The 23,055-nt window shown below is 42.6% G+C and overlaps 1 protein-coding gene across 2 annotated transcripts; it reads right to left on the bottom strand.

The window, feature by feature from the left end:
• Positions 1-1,320: 1,320 nt before the first annotated feature.
• Positions 1,321-23,051, bottom strand: LOC126639287 (serine/threonine-protein phosphatase 4 regulatory subunit 1-like). Of its 2 annotated transcripts, XM_050313968.1 has the most exons (20): positions 22,933-23,051; positions 22,793-22,837; positions 18,446-18,578; positions 18,019-18,125; positions 17,284-17,426; positions 16,624-16,770; positions 15,075-15,182; positions 13,879-13,944; positions 13,127-13,285; positions 12,475-12,668; positions 11,711-12,138; positions 10,802-11,034; positions 9,816-9,908; positions 9,135-9,320; positions 8,703-8,864; positions 8,006-8,106; positions 6,792-6,912; positions 5,970-6,104; positions 5,120-5,261; positions 1,321-4,417 (listed from the first exon to the last, which is right to left on the bottom strand). In XM_050313968.1, exons 1-20 carry the CDS (start codon positions 22,937-22,939, stop codon positions 4,263-4,265), a joined length of 2,865 nt encoding a protein of 954 aa, XP_050169925.1. In that variant the 5' UTR covers positions 22,940-23,051; the 3' UTR covers positions 1,321-4,262. The 2 variants fall into 2 exon arrangements, with proteins under 2 accessions (XP_050169925.1, XP_050169926.1); XM_050313969.1 differs by lacking the exon at positions 22,793-22,837 and having other exon boundaries at positions 22,933-23,042.
• Positions 23,052-23,055: the final 4 nt, after the last annotated feature.

Below are 23,055 nucleotides of genomic sequence, written 5' to 3'. Positions count from 1 at the left end.
TGCCAGAGGAGGATTGTTCCCAGAGCATTACCAGGTCTCAGGAGAAACTTGGCACTTCCCACACGACCTCTGTGCTGGCCACAGCCAGTTCCAGGGAAGCTCCACCCGTTCCTTGCTCTGCTCTGCTCCCGGGAACTCCGTGTGGTGCCCGTCAGGTCCTCAGTGACTGCCAGGTGGGCTCTGCAGAATAAACACAGACCTTTCAGTGCCATTCTTTTCAGGTATCAACAAGGGGTGCTTGCACACTGCAGAAATCCCCCTGGACCAGCTACCCCCTCCCTGCTTGTTTCCTGTTACTCTGCTCTCTAATGGTATTTACTCTTAGCCATCCCTTGGAAGGAACATTATTTTGGCTTTTCCTTTCATCTGCAGCTATTAAGTGCTATAAAAATCATCTAGAAATTGTTCCTTTTTGCAGTCCTTCTCTTAAGTGTACTGGAAGCTGACCTGAGCTTTTGGGGTAAGAGGACACACAGCACTGGCCACGTGAGCCCAGACTCCACAGGAGGCAGCCAAGACTTTGGGCCTCAATTCCAGAGACGGCTCCTAAACCCAGACTACCTGAGGAACAATCCTGTATCACATTCCTTTCCAGGAAGAGCTTTTTTTTTTTGGTAATAAACCCAAACATCAGTTCTGCAGTGTTGCTGGGAGGCCTCTCAGGAGCAATTTTCAGGTGCTCGTGCTGCTGTTCCTGCTGTAAAACCATTTCCAGCTTGGGCTGCATCTTCCACAGTGGTTTTCTCAGCTCTAAGTGGAAGCTGAATGGTTATTTCTTAAAAATAAGTGTCACCAATCTTTTCTGTGGGGCTCTTATGCCAACACACCTTCCATTTGAAAGGAGACCCTTTGTTCTTGAGGCACATCCTTCTGTTTGCTGCTTTATACCTGGTAGGGAGAACCTTTAATACACAGGGATATCAGTTTGTGCCTCTGATTCTCACAACACAGCCAAGTCCCTTGGCCTCACAGGAGCACCCAAGAGCAGACAACCTCAGCCTTCTAATGGTGTTTTAAGATAACCAAGGAAAAGGATTTTATGCATTCTTTGTGTTGTTTCTTCTATCTATACAAAACCACCTGGATTAAGTATCTCTTTTCCAGCCATCAGGATAAGGTGAAGCACTTTTGGCAAGCTCACTTGGAGGAAAAAGTGCAGGAAGAGTTAATTCACATCTCTGGGTATCTAATGGATTTTTTTTTTTTACAGCTCAGTATGAAAAATTCCACATTCAGCCATGGTCAGACACCTGAGAGAGGTTTCATTAACCCAAGGAACACACAAACATCTCACCCACCACAAAAGCCGGTTACCACAAGTTGGTTTATAAAACAGTCACGGATTTATTGAGATAAATACAAATAGAAAGTTACATAGATTCTTTACTCTGACAAACAAGAGACACTTCCAGAGTGTCCCCACTTAAGCAGGTCCAAACCCCAGCGTGCACAGACGCAGCCGATGCCACGGGGACGTCACACGGGGGACCAGCGACACCAGGGGGCTGAAATGGGAGCAGCACCGACACGCTCTGCATCACCAGGGCCTGACCATTCCCTGCAGCACCCCAGCAGTATTGCACCCACCACTGTCACTGTCACGTGCCCTGGCTGGGAATGGAGGGATATTCTCCCTGCTGTTGTGAGACCCCCCCTTTGCCCCAGCTGGTTTTTCAAAGACATCTCTTTGCATAATTCAAGAGCCCGGAGGTCTCGGTGAACATCTGTGCCCACTGCGTACATTTGCCCTGTACAAGACGTAAAGTGCAGCCCTAGTCATGCTGAAACCACCTCTGGTTTAAAACTCAACCCAAAAGACAAACCTGGAGAGGGTAAATCTGTTTAACAGACCTGCACAGGCTACAAAAACCTCACCCCAAAACTGTGCTGGCCCCCATTAGTACATGCAGGTGTAGGGTTGTAACAGAAGGGTTTCAAACGCTCCACTGAAATCTTATCGTTCAAACTGACAGGAGCCAGAGAGGTACCAAAATATTGTTAAAAACAAAGCTTTGTTTAGCCTTTTAGTGAATTTTTATAGCTGGTGGCTTACCCTTTACACACGTTCTAGTTAAAACTCCTAGTGAACACTAACCAAACATGCTCAACATATGGAAGCTTGTGTTTTCCAGGGGATTATTGCAAGTCAAGGAAACTATTTGAGGTGATCTGACAAACAGAAACCTGGGTTGGGTTATGTTCAAGGTATTTAATTTATATACAGTATATTTCAAACATACTTACATATACACACACTTTAAAAAAAAAAAATCTGTTCAGTGCTGAGAAATTTAATGAACTGATAATAAAAAACAGAGGTCAAACCTTGTCAGAAAGGCCTTAGAAAATCTGAACTGTTAGAAAATACCAGTGTAATGCCAGCATTAGAAAAAGATATTTGAACTAGAAAAAATTAACTTGAGGGGTCTTTTTGTTAAGAAACAGCAATCATAAAAAGTCTGTACTGAAGAAGTATTTGTTTTAAATTATAAAAAAAACTTGTAAAAAATTAAATGTAGAACATTAAAGAGTTTACAGAGTTTACAGTGTTTGCTGCAGAAGCAGTGGTCAAGTTCTGCCTGCAGCTCCCAAAGAGCAGTTTGTGATCTCACAAGGAAACCACTTATTACAAATACTGTACAGTTTATATAATACATGACAGGAGAACTTGCACAGAACTGAGCCCTCCCAAAACACAGAACCCAGCTGAGGAACCTCCTTGTACTGCAGACGAGCCCATTCAAACCCAATCACAAGAGCCATTTCTGTTCCACCTTCCCCACGTGAACTCTGACGAGAGGGCAGATCTTACACAGGTCTGGGCAGGAGAAGGACCCTCCTCAGCAAGGAACTGTTACCACCTGGAGCCATTTCTTTAGTATTTAAGCTTTAGTTTTGGAACAGGACAGTTTCAATCCCCACTATAAAAATGGCTTTTTTACACCCCCCTTCCCCCAGAGCCCCACATTATTGCAGATTTGGGATCCAGGAGAAGACAGGGCCCAGCAAAAGTATTGGCTTTATCATTTTTCCAACTGTCCCAAGTTACTCAATTTTCCCACCACAACTCTGCTCCATCTGTGTATTTTTCCTTTCTTCCAACCCCCTGTGTCAGGACACAGAGGACATCCTGCTTCCCCTTACCTGCAGTAACCTTCCTTTGGGCTTTGCCCCCAACTTCACCAACCAATCCACAGAAGTCACAGAGCAAACTGTCACCACCTTTCCCTGGAACATTTCTGATCCGGGGGTTTTCAGGATTTAGAAGTCCTTTGTTTCTCAGGAAAAGCTGTTTGGGATTTAAACACTGAGCAGGTTGAAAGGTGTTTGTTAAACGAGGTGAGTAAAACAAACCCAAACTGCAGCCTGTAACATCCTGTGAGAGCCCTGTACACACACAGAACGTGCTGCACCAACTGAATCCCTCAGCTGACCTTTGCTGGGGCAGAATGAGGAACTTTCCACTTGGGAAATTTACACTCTCCCTACCCCAGGAGAGTCAGCAGTAACACCAAGTGACCTGTGAAGGTGGTCAGAAATAACAGGGCTGTTGTTATGATTTAACACCTGTAGGAGTGTAGCTCAGAAGTAGCAAATTAATAGAAATGTCACAATATACAAAGAATCTTGAGCTCTCTGTGCTTTGAAAAATATCACATTATATTAAGTAAAAATGACCCATGCCTTAATTCTAGCAGTGTAACTACTTTAAAAAATGAAATGTTTTAGGAGCTTTTTCCACCGATACAGAATTCAGTTCATTAATTGTTTGTTACAATTCAAAATTATTCACATATATACACTTTTTTCAAATAAATGCAATAGCTGAAACAATACAAAAACTGCAATACAAGTGAAGAAAGAAGAGCTTCAGAGAAGTTTGTTATAATCAGGTTTTAAGATTCAGAAACCATTTTAAGCTTGTAGCAGCCTGGTGCTACTGGAAATGTTTTGTTCAAAAACGAAATGTGAATTCCAATTAACACTGAAACACTGAGTGTGGTGTAAGACTTGACAGATAATACTGAGTTACAGGTGAGATCAGAGTTATCACCCACATTTACAGAGGGAAAACCAGACAGGATTACTCATGGGAATCAAACACAGCGGGGCAGAGGAAACGAGGTCGTGAAATGAAGACTGGAACATTTCCTGCTCAAACAGGTAACAGAACCCACCTTATCTGCCCACATTACTCACACCAGCACCACCACAAGGTGAACAAGTGTCCTGCTGTTCAGCCCCTGCTGCAGAACAACTCGTTAGTTTTGTTTGTCAATGGTAATATTGTCCAGGTTACCCTGTTTTAGTTTTATGGTGGCAAAGAAAGACACATCTTGATCTCGGTCAGATTGCAGGGCCAGAATGGTCTCTTCTGCAGCTTCTAGATGAGGATTGCCAACACTTTTAAAATAAGCTAGAATAAGGGGAGAAAAAAGACAATTTTAATCAAATGCAAAAGAACAAACCCTAGGGATAAAATAGCGCAGAAATAGAGAGGATGCCAAAAACATCTGGGGCAGCGTATCCAATTTACAGTCTCCTTACAGAAACTACAGGAAGCCAAGGATGCTGACAGAGAAGGAGAAATATGCTGCTTCTGACTCATCTTATTAGGTACCTAAATACTTCTAAAGAGAATTCTTTTTTTGCTGAGCCCAAACCAGAAATGTCTCCATGAGCAAAAGCAGGCTCAGGAACCCACCATGGTACAGTGCTATCCAAAACCTTCTGCAAGCTTTATTCTGAAAAAAGATAGGAGAGGGGATTTCTGTGCATCTTTCTTTGAATAATGAGGGGTAAGTTGGGGTTTTGTTATTGTTTTTAAGGAACTGTAACACAGGAAACTGTAACGATGGATCCCAAACCCTGAGGCCACAGCGCCCCCAAGTGGGTCCTGTTGGATTAACAACACCAGGCCCTCTAGGGAGAATCATCCCATATTCCAAGGCTGCAAAGCCACCCCCAGAATTCCTAAATCTGCGCTCTCAAGTCCGAATTTAAACGCAGTATCCCAGAGGACAATGTGTGATCCTGTTTGAGAGCCTTGCAATGAACTGAGCAGAGCAAAGCCAGCATTCCCGAGATATTGGGCCTTTCCAAGGAATCATGAGCACACCTTTCTCCAGCAGTGTCTGCCTGAGGGCCTTGGCGAGTAGGACCCTGACGTTGGGCACAGGGTCTGAGGCGAGGCTCAGGAGACTGGGCAGCAAGTGCTCCACAAACTGCTCCACAGGCATGCACTCCTCTTCCACCACAGCCTAGGGACAGACACAGCACAGCAAAGCAAGATTTGGGGTTAAAATACACTGGGTGCCATTTCTTTCCATCCTGTCCTTAATTTGGCCCAATAAAGAAAAGTTCTGAACAATTACACCCCTACCCTGTCTGGGTGAAATAAGCACAGCCCTTGAACTCCTGTTCTGAAAACGTCTTACCATTCCAAAGTTCAGCCAAAGATGATCCAACAACAGCAAATTTCTTTCAGCTATATTTTAGAAAATGTTTCTCTCTTGGCTGTCATCACCCTTTTGCCTTTGAACATTCAACTCTTGCTCCTCATTGCTACTGAACGAAGCACTTTTGGTTTAAAGAAGGTCAGTAAGCAGCAATAAAGAAGGAAATAGTTCCTGGCATGTAGCACTCATTGGTAATTTGAAGAGCTCTTGTCACCCTTTTTCCTTGCGTGGCCAGGTATTAAAAAAATGCATCTCAGTTTGGGACTTAATTCTTGTCTTAACCACTGGGATACCAGGAAGTCCAAGGCTCAGCTACTGCAGCTGGAGGCACAGCCCCAGACAAAGACACAGCTTTGAGCTGGACCAGCCGTGTCAACCCCCAGAATCAGAGCCCAGAAACGACAAAAAACACTGGGAGTCCAAATTCCAATTTTGCCCACATTGCAGCTAAAGCCCCAAACTGGCCCTAAATGGAATGTACACACAGAAACAGAGAGAGAACATTCCAACCTGGCAAATGAAGGCAAAGGCTTGTCTTCCAACCCACTTGGAGCTGTGACGGAACCTCACGACAAGCTCGTTGATGAAATTTAACCCCAGTGCATTTGCATTGTTTGTGTAGAACTTCTGTAGTATTGCTACAACCTGGGGGGCAAGCAAGGGGAAAAGGAACAAAAAGAAGAGGTGAGACTTCAGTTGTAGCCCTTGGAGTTAAAAAAAAATGTAATTTCATTTGAATTCTACAAGGGGACACCAAACACTGCATGCAGTGCTGGCAGCTGTGCTTGTAGGTTTTAATAAATTTCTGTGCTTATTCTGGAAAAAGCCCAAAAGCTGTTTGCTCACCTGAACCAAAACCCACCAGAATTAAAACCAGCAATAAAATAATAAAAATAATGCTCCTTTACACAGTGCCATGAAGAAAAGGAAGAGATTGAAGGAATATTTCTACTCCTTCAGGGCATCTATGGGATGATGGCATTATCATGAACTTCCTGAGAAATTAAATCAACTTTGAAGAAAGGTCAGTAGTTGGTTGTTCTGAGTTTTGTTGTGTTTTTTCCCCCCAGAACTGGAGGAAGGTTTTCCAGATCTTATACATACTGGCTTTCATTGGGGTGAAAAGATTTATCATTCACATACACCCACAGAGGAAAATTTCAACATCTGTGGCAGGGGGACAACTCAAAATATTTTACAAACTTTTAATTTCACCCTTTTCTGTATTGTTTACCAAAGCAAGTCTCAATTCACCTGACTTGTCTGAAAAAACAGTGATTTCAGATACCCCTCTCCAGGATCATTTCCCAGGAAGGGAACTCAATGCCCTACCAGTTTGAAGGAGATCCACCGAACTTCGGAGACTTTATCTGCGCAGAGAGTCAGGGCGATGTGCCTCAGGTAGTCATACACATCGTTGGGGTTGTAGAGCTCCAGGATCAGGATCAGCTGCCTGGAACACGAAGGAAATCATTACCTCTCCCAGCTGCAGCACCAGCTGCTCCCACTCAGCATCTGTTCCACGTGGGGAGGAGCACCGAGGTACCGCAGTCACGACAGAGCCCCTGAGCAGTTTGTTCTTCTCACACACTTCAATCCATCAGGGACTCCAAGAGAAACTCTTACCCAAACTACATGTATCAATATATCAAAATTATTCCAAATAATAACAAAAGCTACAACCATAAGTAAAACAAGAAGTTTCTTTGGCAACTTACAACCAACATCCTGTACACTCTTGCAAAGTGCAAACTGACTATTTGCCTCAGTGTAGAAATCCGCCTTTCAGACAATTGTTTGTACCTCAGAAGCTCCCAGGACTCAGTGCAGCCACTGCACTGCCAGCACAGAGCAGCAGCCACAGCAGCAGCTCCCCACTAGGGGTCAGGGGACTGCTGTGGAACCTCCTTGCTTGTTGTGCCAAACTACAGAGGGAGAGCGAGGCCTCAACAGCCCAAACACACCAACACCACCACCGTGAAGGTCAGATTTGAGTCCCAAACTGTGCCTGCAAAGGTGCTGCAAATATCAACAGGGCTTGTAGAAAAAGATCTGTGGGATGTTGTTCTACCTTCATTATACGGCCACTCAGAAGTACCAAATTAACCAACTTACTTTTTAAGAACTGGTTTTTCTTTCTCACACGTTAGAAAAGTTACTTTTTACATACATTTCACTGATTTTTGCAAGGGAGCCTAGAACTAAATATATTCTGAGACCTCACTGAATAGCATCAATCAGACGGTCATATTTCATTAGCTGTCAGTGAACCAGATCTCCATTTTAGTGTAATCACAGACATTTAAGTTTCAATCACACTTGATTACAACACAACTTGAACAAAACTAAACAAACCAAAAAACCCAAACACCCCCCAGCTCCTGCAAAACAGGAGCTTTTAAAAGTCAGTGGCTTTTAAATTTAGTTCACTGCTAAAGAACAGTTTAAATTTTAGCTCCAATCAGATGTGCTAACTTCTGAATGTAATTGCCTATTTCCAAGTTAGTAGCACAGATTAAAAATCAGAAGTGAACAAGATTACATACTCTGCCAGCTCGTAACGAAACCTCCAGTTCCTGCTGTTATCAGTCACCACAAATTCTTGAAGCTGGTAAAGGTACTCTCGCCTTTTGTCTGCATGAAGTAGCTAAAGGAGAAACATGACTAGTGTGAAAATGAGAAAACTCAATACTTGCAGTTCTCTGGTGTGTTACTCTGTTCACACCTGTGTGCATTTTCCTACTTGAAAGCAAGTGACCATTGACAAGAAGCTTCCTAAAACTGTGCACAATCAGCTGAGTGCCTGGACACACCAGACTGATATCCACAAAAAGTACTTTGGCAAGGACACCCATCAAACACCATCTCTGGGCACCAAAAACTAAGGATTTGTGGGTATTACCCACACCAGGATCTGTTCTCTTGTCTCCCACCTCCAAACATAAATGCTACTGGGCCAACTTTCCAGCTGGACTGCCCAAAATATTAATTCCTTTACAACAGCCACCAGCATTTACAACCACATTTACAATGGGTTCTCAGTTTTGATGTTTTGTTGGGTTATGAGACAAAAGAGAAGTGAGGCACATTAAAAAAGGAATAGAGACACACACAAAATGGCAGCTTTGCACAAAACTAAACATTAATTAGATCCTGAGACATGCAGAGACAAGAGTTAAAAAACTCTTAATATAACGGAGTCAGAAAAAAATGTATATGAAGAAATTAATTGCACTTCCCTACCTTGAGGAAGTCATACAGATGTTTGAGGACACCGATACGCACTTCATCCAGGTCCTTCAGGAATCCATTGAAGATTGGCACCAGATCAGCAGCTGTCAGCTGATCCCCCAGGATCACTGCCAGCTCGTGGATGGAGAAAGCCAGAGTCCTCCGCACCTTCCACTGCAAACAGGGCAACAAGGCAACTACATCAGGCACCAAACTACAACTGACAGGCTTTTGAACTACACCTGTGTGAGGATCAACAGAGCAGGACAAACAGGGCTGGTCACACAGCAGTAGGAAGTCTGATTTAAGTCTTAAATTTTGTATTTTTACTGCATATTTAGTCTCTTATAAGAAATATGATTTTATAATAACTTCAGTGCAGCAAAGTAAACAAAAAATTCCTCAAAATTCTGATTTATTCAAAATTCTGATCCTTTTCTTTACCTGTACATCTGAGGCCAGTGTCTCATAGGTGTCCTTGAGGCAGTGCCAGTTCTGCCTGCCCAGGGTCAGGGCCACGCCGGGCAGGCTGTAGGCGCAGTGCTTGGCGATCTCCGTGTCCACGGTCTGGGCCCGGGCGGGGTCAGTCATGGACAGGTACTGCTCCAGTAAGGGCTGAGGGATGATGTCCTGTGGAGAGACAGGGATCAGGGACACACACGGCAATTCAAGGTCAGAAAGAAAACACACCTGTTGTGCTCCGGTTCTCTCGCTCCCAATCCGCTGGCAGCACAACAGAGCACGGCAAGGCACCCCTGGGTGGGGGACCTGCCCCAAGGGCACGACCCCTGCACTTCTTTCTCCTCTCATTAGGACAGGGCAGTCAGCAAGGAACAGTCATCATTAATCAACCAAGCTGAAAATTTCTTCTTTGATGAAGACAAAGAGTAAATCAGTGACAAAACAGGCCAGTCAGTGCCTGCCTTGGCTGCACAGGTTGCCTCTAAGGCACCAGAAAGGCACCAGGATGTTTCTCATTTTCTCATTTAAAACAAAGTTCTCCTCAAATCCCAGAGCATTCCTTCACATTCTGCAACTGAGCCATTGCAAAGCCATCACTGCATTAGGGGGAAGATGAACGGTATCCAGTACTCCACTAAAGCCATTAGATGCTACTTTAATCACCTGTAGTTTTGACTTGTCATCTTCAAAGGGTGGATTATTTTCTGGCTCTTTCCTTACAAATACACTGGATCCTCTGTGGTGTTCCTCTGAGTCCTGCAAAAGGAGGTGCTGGGCAGTGAAATGAATGAGATTTGGTGCTGTTTGGGCTATTTCAAAGCATCACCCAGCAGGACAGTGCAGCTCAGAGCCTTGCACAGGCAGAGCTTTGTCCAGTGTGTTTATGCAAATACAAAGAGACAATGAGGTTGGACACCAAGGCAAACACTACAGATTGTGGCAGCAACAAGGGCAGCAGGAGTCAGACAATCTAATTCTGATCATAATAAAAAAAAATTATTATTTAAAAGATATTTTAGGACAAACTGATGGAAATTCCTGAATCTATCATATTTGGGAATTCCTCTCCTCAAATATCAACAAAAAGCTTCAAAAGAACTACAAGTTTAAAGGGACAAAATGACACAAAGCTCCAAAGTTCACACAGTATTTTACATTTTTCTTCATACAAGTTTTATGTCCAATTTTTGTTCACAGACAAGCTGCTTTTTATTTCACCCTTAGCTCCAGCAACATTAAATACCGTGCAAACAATTCCTTTTACTCCCAATTGTATGTTGTAACCAACAAATAGTAACCAGGAACTGCAAGTATGTCACCACCTCATTCGGCCTCCTGTCTGGAGATAAAAGACTAAAATTAGAGCCATTACAGGAAGAGGTGAGACTGCACTTGCTACATTTGATCAGGAAAAATCCTGCAAGACTCCTGCCAAACTAACCCCTGGGTCACCTGGGTGCAAACAGAAATGATAGCCCTCAATGGCTCTTCTTTCTTAATCAGAGTAAGCAGGATATGAGAGCTGTGGTCTAGTAATGTTCAAGGGCTGTGGTTCACAAGTGGGTCAGTTATGGTAGGGACTCCACAAACCCACCCAGCACTCGTGCAGGCAGCAACTCCTTTCAGACATGGAGCACAAAGTCACTTACTGTGCTCTTCAGCAGACTGGTGGTTGAGTGGTCACTGATGTTCTCCTGGGAGGCAGGGGATGAAGGAGTGTCCTCCTGCACCTGGGTGCAGGCAGCATCTGAAACAGCTGCTTCATCTGAAATGGTTTTGTTCTGGAGGCTGCTACTGCTTTCTTCCATTTTTTTGGTCTCACAGTCACCAACAGAATCAAACTGAGCAGCTCTGAGAGCAGCAGACAACACTTGGACCTGAGCTGTATAACACAAACAATGACTATTCGGTCTCCCCTCTGCATTTAAAAGCATTAAACTTGTAATTAACTCCTCTGAAAAAAGCAGCCCAGTATGAGCTGCACAGAAATGGTGTGTTCACAAACATTTACTCTTGGAAGGAAAAGGCCTCTTACTCTGGAGCACTCAAGAGACTTGGTGAAACAAGAAACTGAGTTGACTGTGGATGACAAAGAGGGCTCTGGTCCAGGAAACACCCTTGGACCCCACTACCAGGCCATTATCACTTCAATGTGTTCCACAACGGGCCTGTATTGGGTGGCTTGGAGGGATAACTTGGAATCAGGGCCATTCTCACTCAGCCAACTATTAGATGAATTCAGCTGATCACAGGTACCACTGTCCCTAAAACCACAGTACCTACAGTACTTGGAGTCCGTTAAAACTGCCTTTAACAAGCTCTTTTCCCTTTTGTAGTTAGATTCATTTATTTCTCGTGCAAACAGAAGCCAGGAACACTTCCCCAGCTGCTCTAGAAATAACTCAGGTCTTATGAAAACCTTCTACTATAATTTACTGCTCAAGGAAGGCTCATCACCCTGTGAACACCAAGTCAATTAAAAAGCAGTCAGGGGTTTTGTAAAGGTCAGGAGAAAACCCGCTCAGAAAAAACACAATTTTACTGTTCCAGAGTCTCACCTTGAACATCTGGATCATCTATGTGCTCTTGTAAGCTTTCTAGAACCTTTTTTATTTCACTGCTAGCAACACAGTTATTGCATGGCACAGAACAGCTCTCCTTGTGCTTCTCAGTCTTGAACTGGAGCAGCTCCAGCTCCTGAGTGATGTCAGGCAGAGGAGGGCGCCAGTACAGGAACGTGTTGAACACGTCCTCGCCACACCTCGAGGGCATTGCAGGGACACTGCTGTCCTTGGTGACCTCAGGGACACCAGCACCAGCTCTGTCACCCTGAGGCAGGTGAGGCACCTCTTCTCCAGGACTGGTGCAACAATCTGAACCTCCTTCCCGCGTGCCTTTGTTCAGGTGCTCAGAGAGCTTTGTGGTCACTGCTGCTGAAATCTCCTCAGTCGCTGCTTCTGCTTTGAATTCCATTGGTTGTTCTGAGCTGGTGACAGACACACACACTTACTGAAATATTCTGTGACAACAGCTTTTCAGTGAGACAATTCATAAGAGACACCAGCAACAACAGAAGCTTTTCTCTACAGAAAGACAGAATTTATGTTCCCACTACACTTTACTGCACCACTTTTCCCTTGATCCTCCTGTGAAGCCGAAGTGAATTTTTCAATGAAGTGGCTACACTCAAATGTGTGGTCTCACTCCACACCTTTTCTGAAACTATATTCTCAATTTGAGATTTTTAGACTTGACAAGCAACAAAATCAATTAACTTCTTTTTAATCCCTTCCACTACACCACCCCTTTTCCCACAATTTACCTGGACAATGTAGCATTTGCATTGGGGGACGTTAAAGTGATGTTGTTGCTGGGCTGACAGGAATTGGAATTCACATCCTGTGCTGAAGGTCGGATACTCAGTGTCCCATCTTCTCTGATGTAAAGCCCAGCACTTGAAGGGTTTGCAAAGGTAGAAATAAATGGGCCAAGAGACTGAAAAGCAGCCTGACGAACCTGGGGGTGCAAGAGCAACAGTCAGGCTTCATCAGCTCCCACAGAGTTGAAAAATCAGAATTTGGTGCAATTTTTTAGCTCCATTTAACACAAAATATAACCAATTACCAAATAAGTGCCACCTGAGCAAAGGATGTTAGAATATTAAACATGGAGCTACAATCACTGTACAGAAACCTTTTAAAAGTTATTAATTTGAAGGACATCCCTCCCTACTTCAATGTATTTAACACAAGCAACCTCAGAAGTGTATTTACAGTTAGAATTTCTATCAACAGGGTTCTTTAAAACTAATGAGAGGTAAAACAAGATCTATCTCAACAGAAGAGTTTTTAGTACATTAGACTCCAATCTCAAGCAAATGTCCTTCAGAGCCCTTCTAGAGCACACTTGGACTTGCCCATTATTTCCCAGGATGTCTCTGGGAAGATGCCTCAATTCCAGGGTGAGTTACTCACCCATCTGCAAGTGTCACTGATGAGGCTGATGAAGAGGGGGGACAGTTTGCTCCTGCGAACCTCGGGGGATGTGGTGTAGGACACTGCCATGAAGCACTCAGCACAGGCCTTCCTCATGCCCCAAACACTGTCAGAACACAGCTCAAAGAACTTGGGAATCTGCCAAAACCAAGCAAAACCAAGACTATTTAAAGACTAAACAAAGTCCACGGCAATATCAAGGCATTTGTCTGAAGACTGGACACAAGGAGAACTCGAGAGAACAAAGTGAAGAACAGAAGAAACAGGGACAGGTTAAATTCATACACTAATGGAAGGAATTGGGAAAAAAGCCTAGCTGTCTCCCATTTAATCCATTAAGATTTCATGTATAATTATATGCAATAAGGAAGAACAGAAAGAATTATTAATGGCCTATTTTTCCTGAAATCATGACCTGACTGATTATCTACTTCTGGGGAAAAAAAGGGTGAGTCAGTCATTCTAAAGCATGCATACATGTATATAAATCTATATAAATATATATATATAAGCTGTCAGTTGCATTTTGAAACGTGTTTTGCAAAACATGAAATTTGCATTTCTCCCCATTTCCAGTTTTGCTATGTAATTGCAACCAAGGCCTTTAACCTAATCAATTAAAAAAACCCATGCTTGCTGATTAATTTATAGAGAAGACAATAAGAGAGCTCATTATTAAACTTTTTGAACTGAGAAATGCAAGTCTTGTAAATTGATTTGGTTTTACATACCAGCAGTCTTTCTGTGGCTTCTTGCCCAACTGCATTACAAATGTCACCAAAATTAGCTGCACAAATCTAAGAAATAAAAAAGCCATTAATAACAGTGTCTCTTTCAAGGGCATTAGTCTTATTATCAACTTCCCCGTGCATTATTTATCCCCCAAAACAACTGCACATGTTTGGACTGTTCCAATTTCAGTCCTGTAACTACAGTGGGTAACATTAACCCATCCCAAACAAAGGCTTGTTCCATCAAGTGTCCATACGCCACATGCCTGGGAAATCAATAGCGACAAAGCTTTCTGCACCAAGAGCATCATCCACTCCAGTAACCACAGAAGGGACAATAAGCCTGCTTGGAAGTTTAAATTACTTTGAGCAGCAGCTGTCAAACCCAAAGCAGGGTAACACATGACACCAGGGTCAGGACTTAGGTGTACTGACAGAACTATCCCAGCTCGAGGTGGCTTAAGTACTTTGCTGAGGCAGAGTTTAACCAGGGGCTCAAGTGAGTGCCATTTACAGGCCTTTACAGAAGCTATAATTAAGGCAAAAGGGACATCCCCTCATGCTGGAAAGAAGATGTTGCCAAAATCTGAAATCAATTAAGACAGGACTGCGTTAATACTCATTCTATTCACTTTATGTGCTTATTTACAAGGCTATAATGCAGCTCAAGTTCCAACAAGAGCAGCTTATGTTACAGACCAAGCTGGAGCTCTGTGTGACCCTTAAGTCTACTCAAATATTTTAAGACTTCTTATGCTACAAGTTTCCTTTTGTACTCAAACATGAATTAAAGTATTACACTTCTGGGATTTCTCCTTTCAATAGCAAGATTTAAAAAAAAAAAATAAAGGAAGGATGTCTCAAATGCCTATTATTTTTGAATTTCTGGTTTAAATAAGATGGTAGAGATGAGGTAATTTGTTTGCATCCTATAACCAGGCAGAGCAGCTTTAAAAAAAAGTTGTGCAAAACTATTAAATGTGCAAGGCCAGTTTAACTGCTGGACCAAAGCTATTCACCAAGGTCTGTTATCCATTTCTTTACTGCACCACAGAAGCTCTAACCATGCCAATAAATAAAAACTGCTCTTCCAGATTCTTTCAGAGCTAAAATAATGACTAAATTATTTAGGAAGGGATTTGAACAGCAACATGCAAGTTCATTTTTAGGTAGTTCAGAGTTGGAAACACACCAACCTTTCGGACTTGGAACAACTTCCCATCGCTGCACAGCTCACAGAAACGAGGAAGCAGCATGTGCTCAACTGTTGTTCTGCTCAACATGGAGGCCATTTTACAGATTATCTGAAACACAGGAAAGGGATATGTGGAGGGAGAAGAAAATTATACAGCTTGTAAACACAGCCAAATATTCCTCCTAGAAATTACCTCAGAGAGCAAGACAGCAAAAGTCAAACAGATTTAACTGCTGCACATTATTCAAATTTTCGTACACCTGTTTCATGTGAAGGACAACTATAGCTTTTATTTTAAATCATTCTATTCCCCTGTGTCTGAACACAACATTTCTGCATGTAATTCATTGTCTTTGATCTGGTTAAACAGACTTTCATTAATGTATTTGTTTTCAAGGTGTTTACAATGGGGCATACACTGGGATTTTGTATGGAGAAGAGAAAAATCCCACTGCACTTCTAAAAACCACCCTCTTGAAGCACATTAGAAATATCTCAGACTGCAGCATGCAAGGAAGACACTGGGCTTTAGCAGGACTGGTCAGATACTTGAAAACATGCACAGTCCCAGCTCTTTACAGGCTCAGACTCCAAAATAAACTACCATTATAAACCCTGTTTCTGCTGTGAAAAATCAGGTGCTTTGGACTCTGGGTTTTCTTTCAGCTCCCAATTTCTGGGATAAGTTTCTGTAATTCTTATACTTGTAACAGGGAAAAGCAAAGGGCTCCCCCATGCACCTTCCTACTCGACTGCTCTGCCTGCAGCAATAGGAGTTTAATGCTTACACAAGTGTTGTCAGATTAACAGTACTCATCTATTTTTATTTTTAAAAAAATGTTGGAGCTTTCTACCTCCACAAAAAATAAGCTTCATTCCTTTCTAGGAATAGATGTTTGCCTTTTTAATAGAATGCTAAATAAGAATGAAGGCAAACACCATTCAAGGACTTTCCTACAAATTTTCCAACTCCTAAAAGGCATCTGGTTCTCAGATGTCATCCTGGAAAACTGCCTAAGCAATTCCCAACTCCCCAACAAGGAAGAGGAAAATCTAGCTGGTAAAATATTTTACAGGTCAAGTGTCAGATATCCATGCTGAAATGTAATTACACACCAGCACTTTTCTGTGGAGTCAACTGATTTCCCCAAGTCACCAGGCAATGTTTTTTTCATAACACTTCAGAACTCAGATAGGTCATCACTGACACATCTCTCTTACTGTGAAACCTGGTGGAGCAAATGGAAAGAAACTGCTGGAGAGTCAAACAATCTTAAGAAGAATTAAAACAAGGCTGCCAAGGACCAATTGTATTTTAAAGTTATTCAGGTACCATTTTGACATAATTTAGCATCCTGAAGTATAAAAGATGGTCTCTTTAAATCTGGTATTTTCAAGAATTCAGAATAAAAATTAAAGACTTGTGGTGTTAAGCTAAAAACGCAAATATCTTAAAGACTAAACACAAAAAGTTTGATTGCTTATTGAATGGCAGTATTATTCCTGGACCTCATCTTAATTCCCATTATAATTTAATGCTATAAACTTACATTCACAGCTTCCACCTTGTACTCATCGTCACTGTCAGGGGCAGAGAGGTCCAGCAGGATGGGACACACCTTGTTTTCAATGTCACTCTGAGCCACCAGGTCCTGTTCCAGCAGTATCAGCAGTGCCTCCTGACCCGCCTTTCTAACCTGTACACAGGAACACAAAACCAGTCTGTCACTGTAAAAACAATATTTATTGATACAAGAACCACAAAAAAACCATTTTTTTCAATGAACACACAGGTACAAGTTAAAAAAACAACACAGCAAACTCTGAAAAAACTTCTTGGTTTTATAACCATGAGGAATTAGTAACAAAGACTACAGTTTAATATAATCATTAGGTGACATTTCAGCATATTCTGAGGAGAAGCCAAAAGATGAAGTATAAAAGAGGATTTGCAGTCGTGACTCCTGTAACAGACCCCATCCATGTGCTGCTGGGCAAGTGCTGTAAGTTTCCCATTATCTGCCAAGGCAGATAATAAAAATATTACCAGACCTCACAGCAAAATATGCTGACACTAGCACACAGAACACTGCATAAAAGCCAGGTGTCAATCAGCATGGAATTTCCTGTTATCTCTTCCCCAGGCCTTAAATTCACTGAACCACAAAGGATTTTCCAGCAACTCAACTCATGTTGTCTGCATTTCCTACCTGATTGTTAACATCTGTGAGGTATCTCACCACTATGGGCATAAGGTATTCAAAAAATGCTGTTGGGAAATTTGGTCTGCTTTCCTGCAGGAAAATGGCAATGGGAGGGATCTGTTCCATCAGCTCTGTGCGTACAGTTGGCTCTAGAAATAAAAGGCAAAACTACATTAGTGACTCTGAAATTAAGATCAGGAACCTTAAGGAAAAAGCAGCATTTTTCTTTTTGTTTTCACAATAGAGGAAAATGAAAATAATCAAAGTATAGAAAGGGCATCACAGATTGCCTGTTCTTCAAGGGAAACCGAATAAAATGGAATAGCCTCACATACATCACAGTTCAGACTTGGCATCAGTTCCCAAACAAATCGGATAAAATGAGAGCAGTAGCTGGAAAACCCAGTCACCACAAGTGCATGCACATGAGGCATTAAAACACACAACTGCTCTATGTCACCTACACCACACAGTCAGATCTAATACATTTCTTGAAGAATATTACTTTAGGCCCTATTCTAAGTAAGAAGCTTTCATTTAACATCTTATCTGCCACACAACATACTTCAAAACCAGAGAAAAATTGATCCTGTTTTCCCTGACAGACATTGCTGTTGGATGATTTAATTTCCTTGGTTCACTCACTGCCTCTTAAAATTGAATGTCAGTACTTTCTATATTGCAGCTTATGTAAAATAAACTACAAAAATTAAAAAACCAAGCAAAGCAAAGCTTTCAAACCTGCATCTTCAGAGAGCCTGACCACTATTTCCATTACAGTCAGAAAGTCTTCTTCATTGTTACTGAAATCTCGAAAGACATCCAAAAGACCTCTGGCAATAATTTGCCTGTGGAGTGAAGAACATTAATTGCCATTAATATCCAGCCAAAAACATGTAGATGGGACACAAAGGGAACTTATCCAATGTAAATGGGCACCTTAAATAGACCTCTGACCATTCTACATCCCAACCAAAGGAAGATGGAATCGAGAGAATTTATTCAGATAACCAGGAACAAAAACCTCTTTCCATGGAAATGTTATACAAAAGTTATTCAAATAGAAATAATAATATGCATGTGTTTGGGAGATTGATAAAAGACACAGTGACACCTTAATATCCTCAGTGCACTCAGTTATCAACAGGTGTGGCTGTTGCACCCTTACCTGTTAAAGACATTATCACTGAAGGCATATTTTTCTAGACGAGCCAGTGGAGTTAAGTTATCCTGCCCAGGGATATCCAGGAATGCTGTTATCCTCATGCTATCACAGTCTGGCCCATAATCTTCAAATCCAACTTGAAAGACAAGAAAAGTAACAGACAAAAAAAAAAAAACACAACCCAAGAGTCAGCAAGAGATGTTACGGTGGAAAACGTGATAGCAATAACTATTTCCTCAAGAGTATTTGAACATCACCGGACACAGCTTACCAAAAAAATAAACCTTATATTGTATCTAATAAAGTTGAGTGCAACACTTACACATAGCCCTGTAAATTCAAGCTTTGAAACGTAATTCAACTGTCAAAATCCTTGGCTTTAAACACACTTGACTTTGCCCTTGGACACGCGTTCAGAGTTAAGAGGGCTCAGCTGACACAATTGCCACAAAGTGACCCACATGTTCAAAGGGAAAATAAGTCCCATTAGAAGGAACTGAAATTGTAACAGTTGTAGCAACTCTCAAACTGCATTGCTTTAAAACAGCAAATTCTTATGCCTGTTTCCAACTTCCCAGGGGACATTTTTCTCAACTGTAGTTACAGGGTTGCACATATTGAAATCAGACTGGTAGATTTGGGAAAAACTTCACCTTCACCATACTTGGGAACGTGCTGGGAGCTTCCTGCTGCACATCCATCAGCTACACACTTTTCCACATAAGCATACTCTGTTCTAAATCTTTTTGTATTTGCAGCTTCAGACTTTTACCCAAGTATTAAATTTGCCTCACCAACTCCAAGAGCCACCTAATGCAGTAACAATTACAGATGACAGGCAGAAGGCAAAACTGTGAGAAGGAAAGCAAATGGGATAACGTGGCAAACCAGCACATGTGCTGAGAATGACAACCACTGAAGACAACAAGCCAAATTCTTTGGCTCTAAACAACAGTAATACCCATTATAAATCACTTTTCATGTTGAAAAACCCTATATCTTTCCAACAGAAAAATCCTTATTTCATATATAAAACTCTCCTTTCTAATTATTTATCACGAGTCAAAACATTCTCAGAAATAAGGCTCATTTAGAGAGGAAATTATCTGAACACACTTGGAGCAAAATGTTATACCTGGGTCCTCAGGGGGAAAAATAAAAATCAGATTGGTTTAAGGTCTTCTTAGAACCCAGGTGAGCTAAAGTAGAGCAATCCGAATTCTGCTGCTCGTGCAGACAATGTGCTCAACAAGCTCAGTGGGGTTCAACCAGCAGAAAACTGTGGGATTAGAATAAGTGTTCCCATCCCAAATGTACACACAGACACCACAAGTGAACCCACAGCTACATGATCAGAAACAGCTGCTAATTATTCCTGGCTGTGTGGAATGATGATGTATTGCACTGACACCCTTATTTCCACCCCACTGCTCCTTAAAGAAGGGTCTGTGGGGTTCAAAACATTTATCTGCACCAGTGTAAACAATTTCCAATGCACGGATCCATCCGGGATCGATCTGCTCCAGGACTTTTCCCCAGTCAGAGCATCTGAACATCCAGATTTGCTGCTTCAGAAGAAACCTCAGTATCCCTGACAGCTCAGGGGAAGTTCCAGTGTCTGTGGGACTGCAGATTTCCTCTCTGAGGTTGCAACAAACCCTCCACATCCACACCCGACTCTCACCATCCTTAGAGCCATAGTTATAACAAATGTATTTTCAAATCTGCACAGACTGCACACTCACTAGCTAATTCTTGAGCCTAGTCACCTGCTATAAAAAGAAAGATTTATTAGGGCTCAAGAAAACAATTAGGATCAACATACTCGTCATTAACTTCACCTGGTTCCCCAATTAGAAACACTTTAAAAATGAAGGCTTTTATTAGTTCACCTCAAATATTTCAGAATCTCTACCCATTCAAATGACAGTGAAATAAATCCCAATTCTAACTTTGACTACAATACCACACCTGGGACTAGTTTTGTAAACATGATGAGCATGTTTAATTTTACTACAAGGAGTAGGTCTATTATTCATTTAAATTACCCAAGCACACACCAGTTGCTTCCAAGGCCAGAGAGAAAACAGAGCACTTCTACTTATGCTCAGGATTGAGAGTTAAATACCTGAAATTTTTTCCACACACTCTCACTACACACAAGTAAGGAATAATCATGGCAGAATCCATTTTGTCTTCTCTCAGGAATGTTTTCTTTTTCCATAAAAAAGAAGCCATAGGTACTCACAGCTTTCAGAATACACCAGAATACTATAAAGTAAATCACAAATAGTGAACTAGTATTTCTTATCTAATGCTCTTTCACAGGTAAATCTACCATTGAGTATTTTTCCACTGAACTATATTAAACAAGCAAGCTTGAAATCTGTCCCACCTCTGAACAGGAATAAATGGGACAGTACCCAGGGCTGAACTCGAGGTCACTGTGCCTCAGTTTGCCCCAGACTCAAAAGCTGCTTAGAGCCTGTAAGACACTCAGCTCCCAGGATCTCAGGGTGCAACTCAATGTCATCTCCCAGTGCCACTATTGCCATTTCACAACACAAACCAGAAAATACCAGTGCAGAGTGCAATGATTTAATGAGCTCAAGGAGGTCATTTTCCCTCCTGGTGTTTGTAGAAGGAAAAACAACTTCTTTAAATACTTTATTTTTAAATGTACAAAGGGCATAAATAAGCTAATTATTTTTTCCAGATGACCCATTATCTCATCTTACAGAACACAAGTTTCAAACTGCGCTTGAATTTAGATAGTACAGCCTTTTGCCACATTCAGAGTAATCCTCCAGACTCTCTGTTTGAATTGATCTTCAGTGTGCATCACTCCTTCACAACTTAGTTAAGAAAGTAAAAATCCAGTTCCAGTGACTTATTTCACTGAGGTTTTCCAAAAACACATCATGAACTCTTCTCTAACCTATGTCACTGGATTAGCACAACAGTATCTCAGCTGGGACCCCTGAACTCTGCTACAACACTGAGACAACAGCTTTTCATTCCATAATTCTATCTGCATTAATGAACTTAATCAAAGAGTAATAATGCTCTAGAAGGCACATTTATTTATATGCTCGTGCCGAAACTGATCATTTGTCTTATTAATTACCACTTATGTCAAAGAGTTCTTTACCTGGACATTTTTTTTAACTAGAGTTTTGCCTTAGAATTATCAAACTTCTTAATCAGTTCACCAGAGAAAAGTGTTACAGTCTCAACAAGACAGCCAAAGACTGAGCACTAATGGAGAACAAACACTCCTAGGGATGGTCATCCCTGGTCCAAGGCCAAAACCCATAACAGAACCACTACTAAGTCTGAATTTATTTCTGCTGTTTGCCCTTTAAACCCCAAAGACTGAGAGCAACAGCTCACAGAATCCCACAGAACCACCTCCTCCCACAGAGGCAATGTCCCTGCACATCTTCCCAATGGGAGACTTGGGATCCCACTTTTATCCCAACATTTCCCCTAGTGTTCTGAAGACCATTTTCTTAATAAATCTGCTTTCTCAAGCTCAGCTGAGGAAGGGGTGGGATGGACGCATCTGTTACACGTTTTCAAGTGCTAATAAACTGTAACGGTCTTGTGATAAACAAATACAGTTTCTCACAAGAAACAAGTACAAGTATCTTCTTGTACAAGTAAAACATACAAGTATCATTTTTAATTTCTTTTTCATAGAAAAGTCAATCCAGCATCCGAAGTGCCAGTGAAACCACCCCACAAAGAGAGCTGCTTTCTAAAGCAATACAAGTTCGTATCGTTGTTAGCCAAGGCTTTATCTTCTTAAATCACAGCGCTTCCCAAGCCGTGTTGAGTCTGACAGGTGTCCGACTCTTCTGTGACACAGCCCTGGGCTACAGCGGCTTGGGATGGAGCTGTTCCCTGCCCCGGGACCCACCACAGGGCACTGAACCCAAAACCACGGCTTTGGGCGACCCAACCGCAGCTCAAACGGCGATTTTCCCCTTTATCCCGAGGTGCACCGGCAGCACGTCCCGGGGATGCAGAACAGCGGAACGCGCGTCCTCGGCAGCCTCGGAAAGTCAATTCCCTAATTCCCCCCGACCACAGCAGAGGGGCTGCTCCCCCGAGCCACCCGTGCGCTTTGCCAGGCTCATCGCAGAGCTGCTGTTTACACCGAGCCCAGCGGCCCCCGGCTCCAGCGGGGATGGTCCCAGTGCCCTGCACACCTTCACCTGCCTCAGCATCCTCCCCTCGCCCTCACCTGGGTGGAAACGCGGAGAGGGAAAGAGGGCGGCAGGAGGACCCCGGGGTGGGAGCGGGGGCCTGAACGGGGAGCGGAAAAATAAAAAAACAGTTACTCACAATCATCTAAGTCATCCTGCAAATCCACAAAATACAAAGGGATCCCTACAAACGAAAAACAGAAGAGAGATACCAGGGGGGTTGGTTTCGGATGGACGGGGCAGCCCCGGCTGAGCCGCCCGCCCGCCGGCCCCACTTACCGGCCATCTTGGAATGGACATGGGCGCGGAGGAGGAGGAGGAGGAGCGGGAGGGCACAGGGAGGAGCCGCCGGCGCTTCCTGCCGCCGGGTCAGCCCCGAAACGCCACCGGGTTGAACGAGCC

This window comes from Myiozetetes cayanensis, unplaced genomic scaffold, assembly GCF_022539395.1.
Source record: "Myiozetetes cayanensis isolate MyiCay16 unplaced genomic scaffold, myiCay2020 scf19, whole genome shotgun sequence".
NCBI classification, from domain to species: Eukaryota; Metazoa; Chordata; class Aves; order Passeriformes; family Tyrannidae; genus Myiozetetes; species Myiozetetes cayanensis.
Note: the sequence above shows the minus strand (reverse complement) of the source record. Positions and strands in the feature narration are given on the sequence as shown.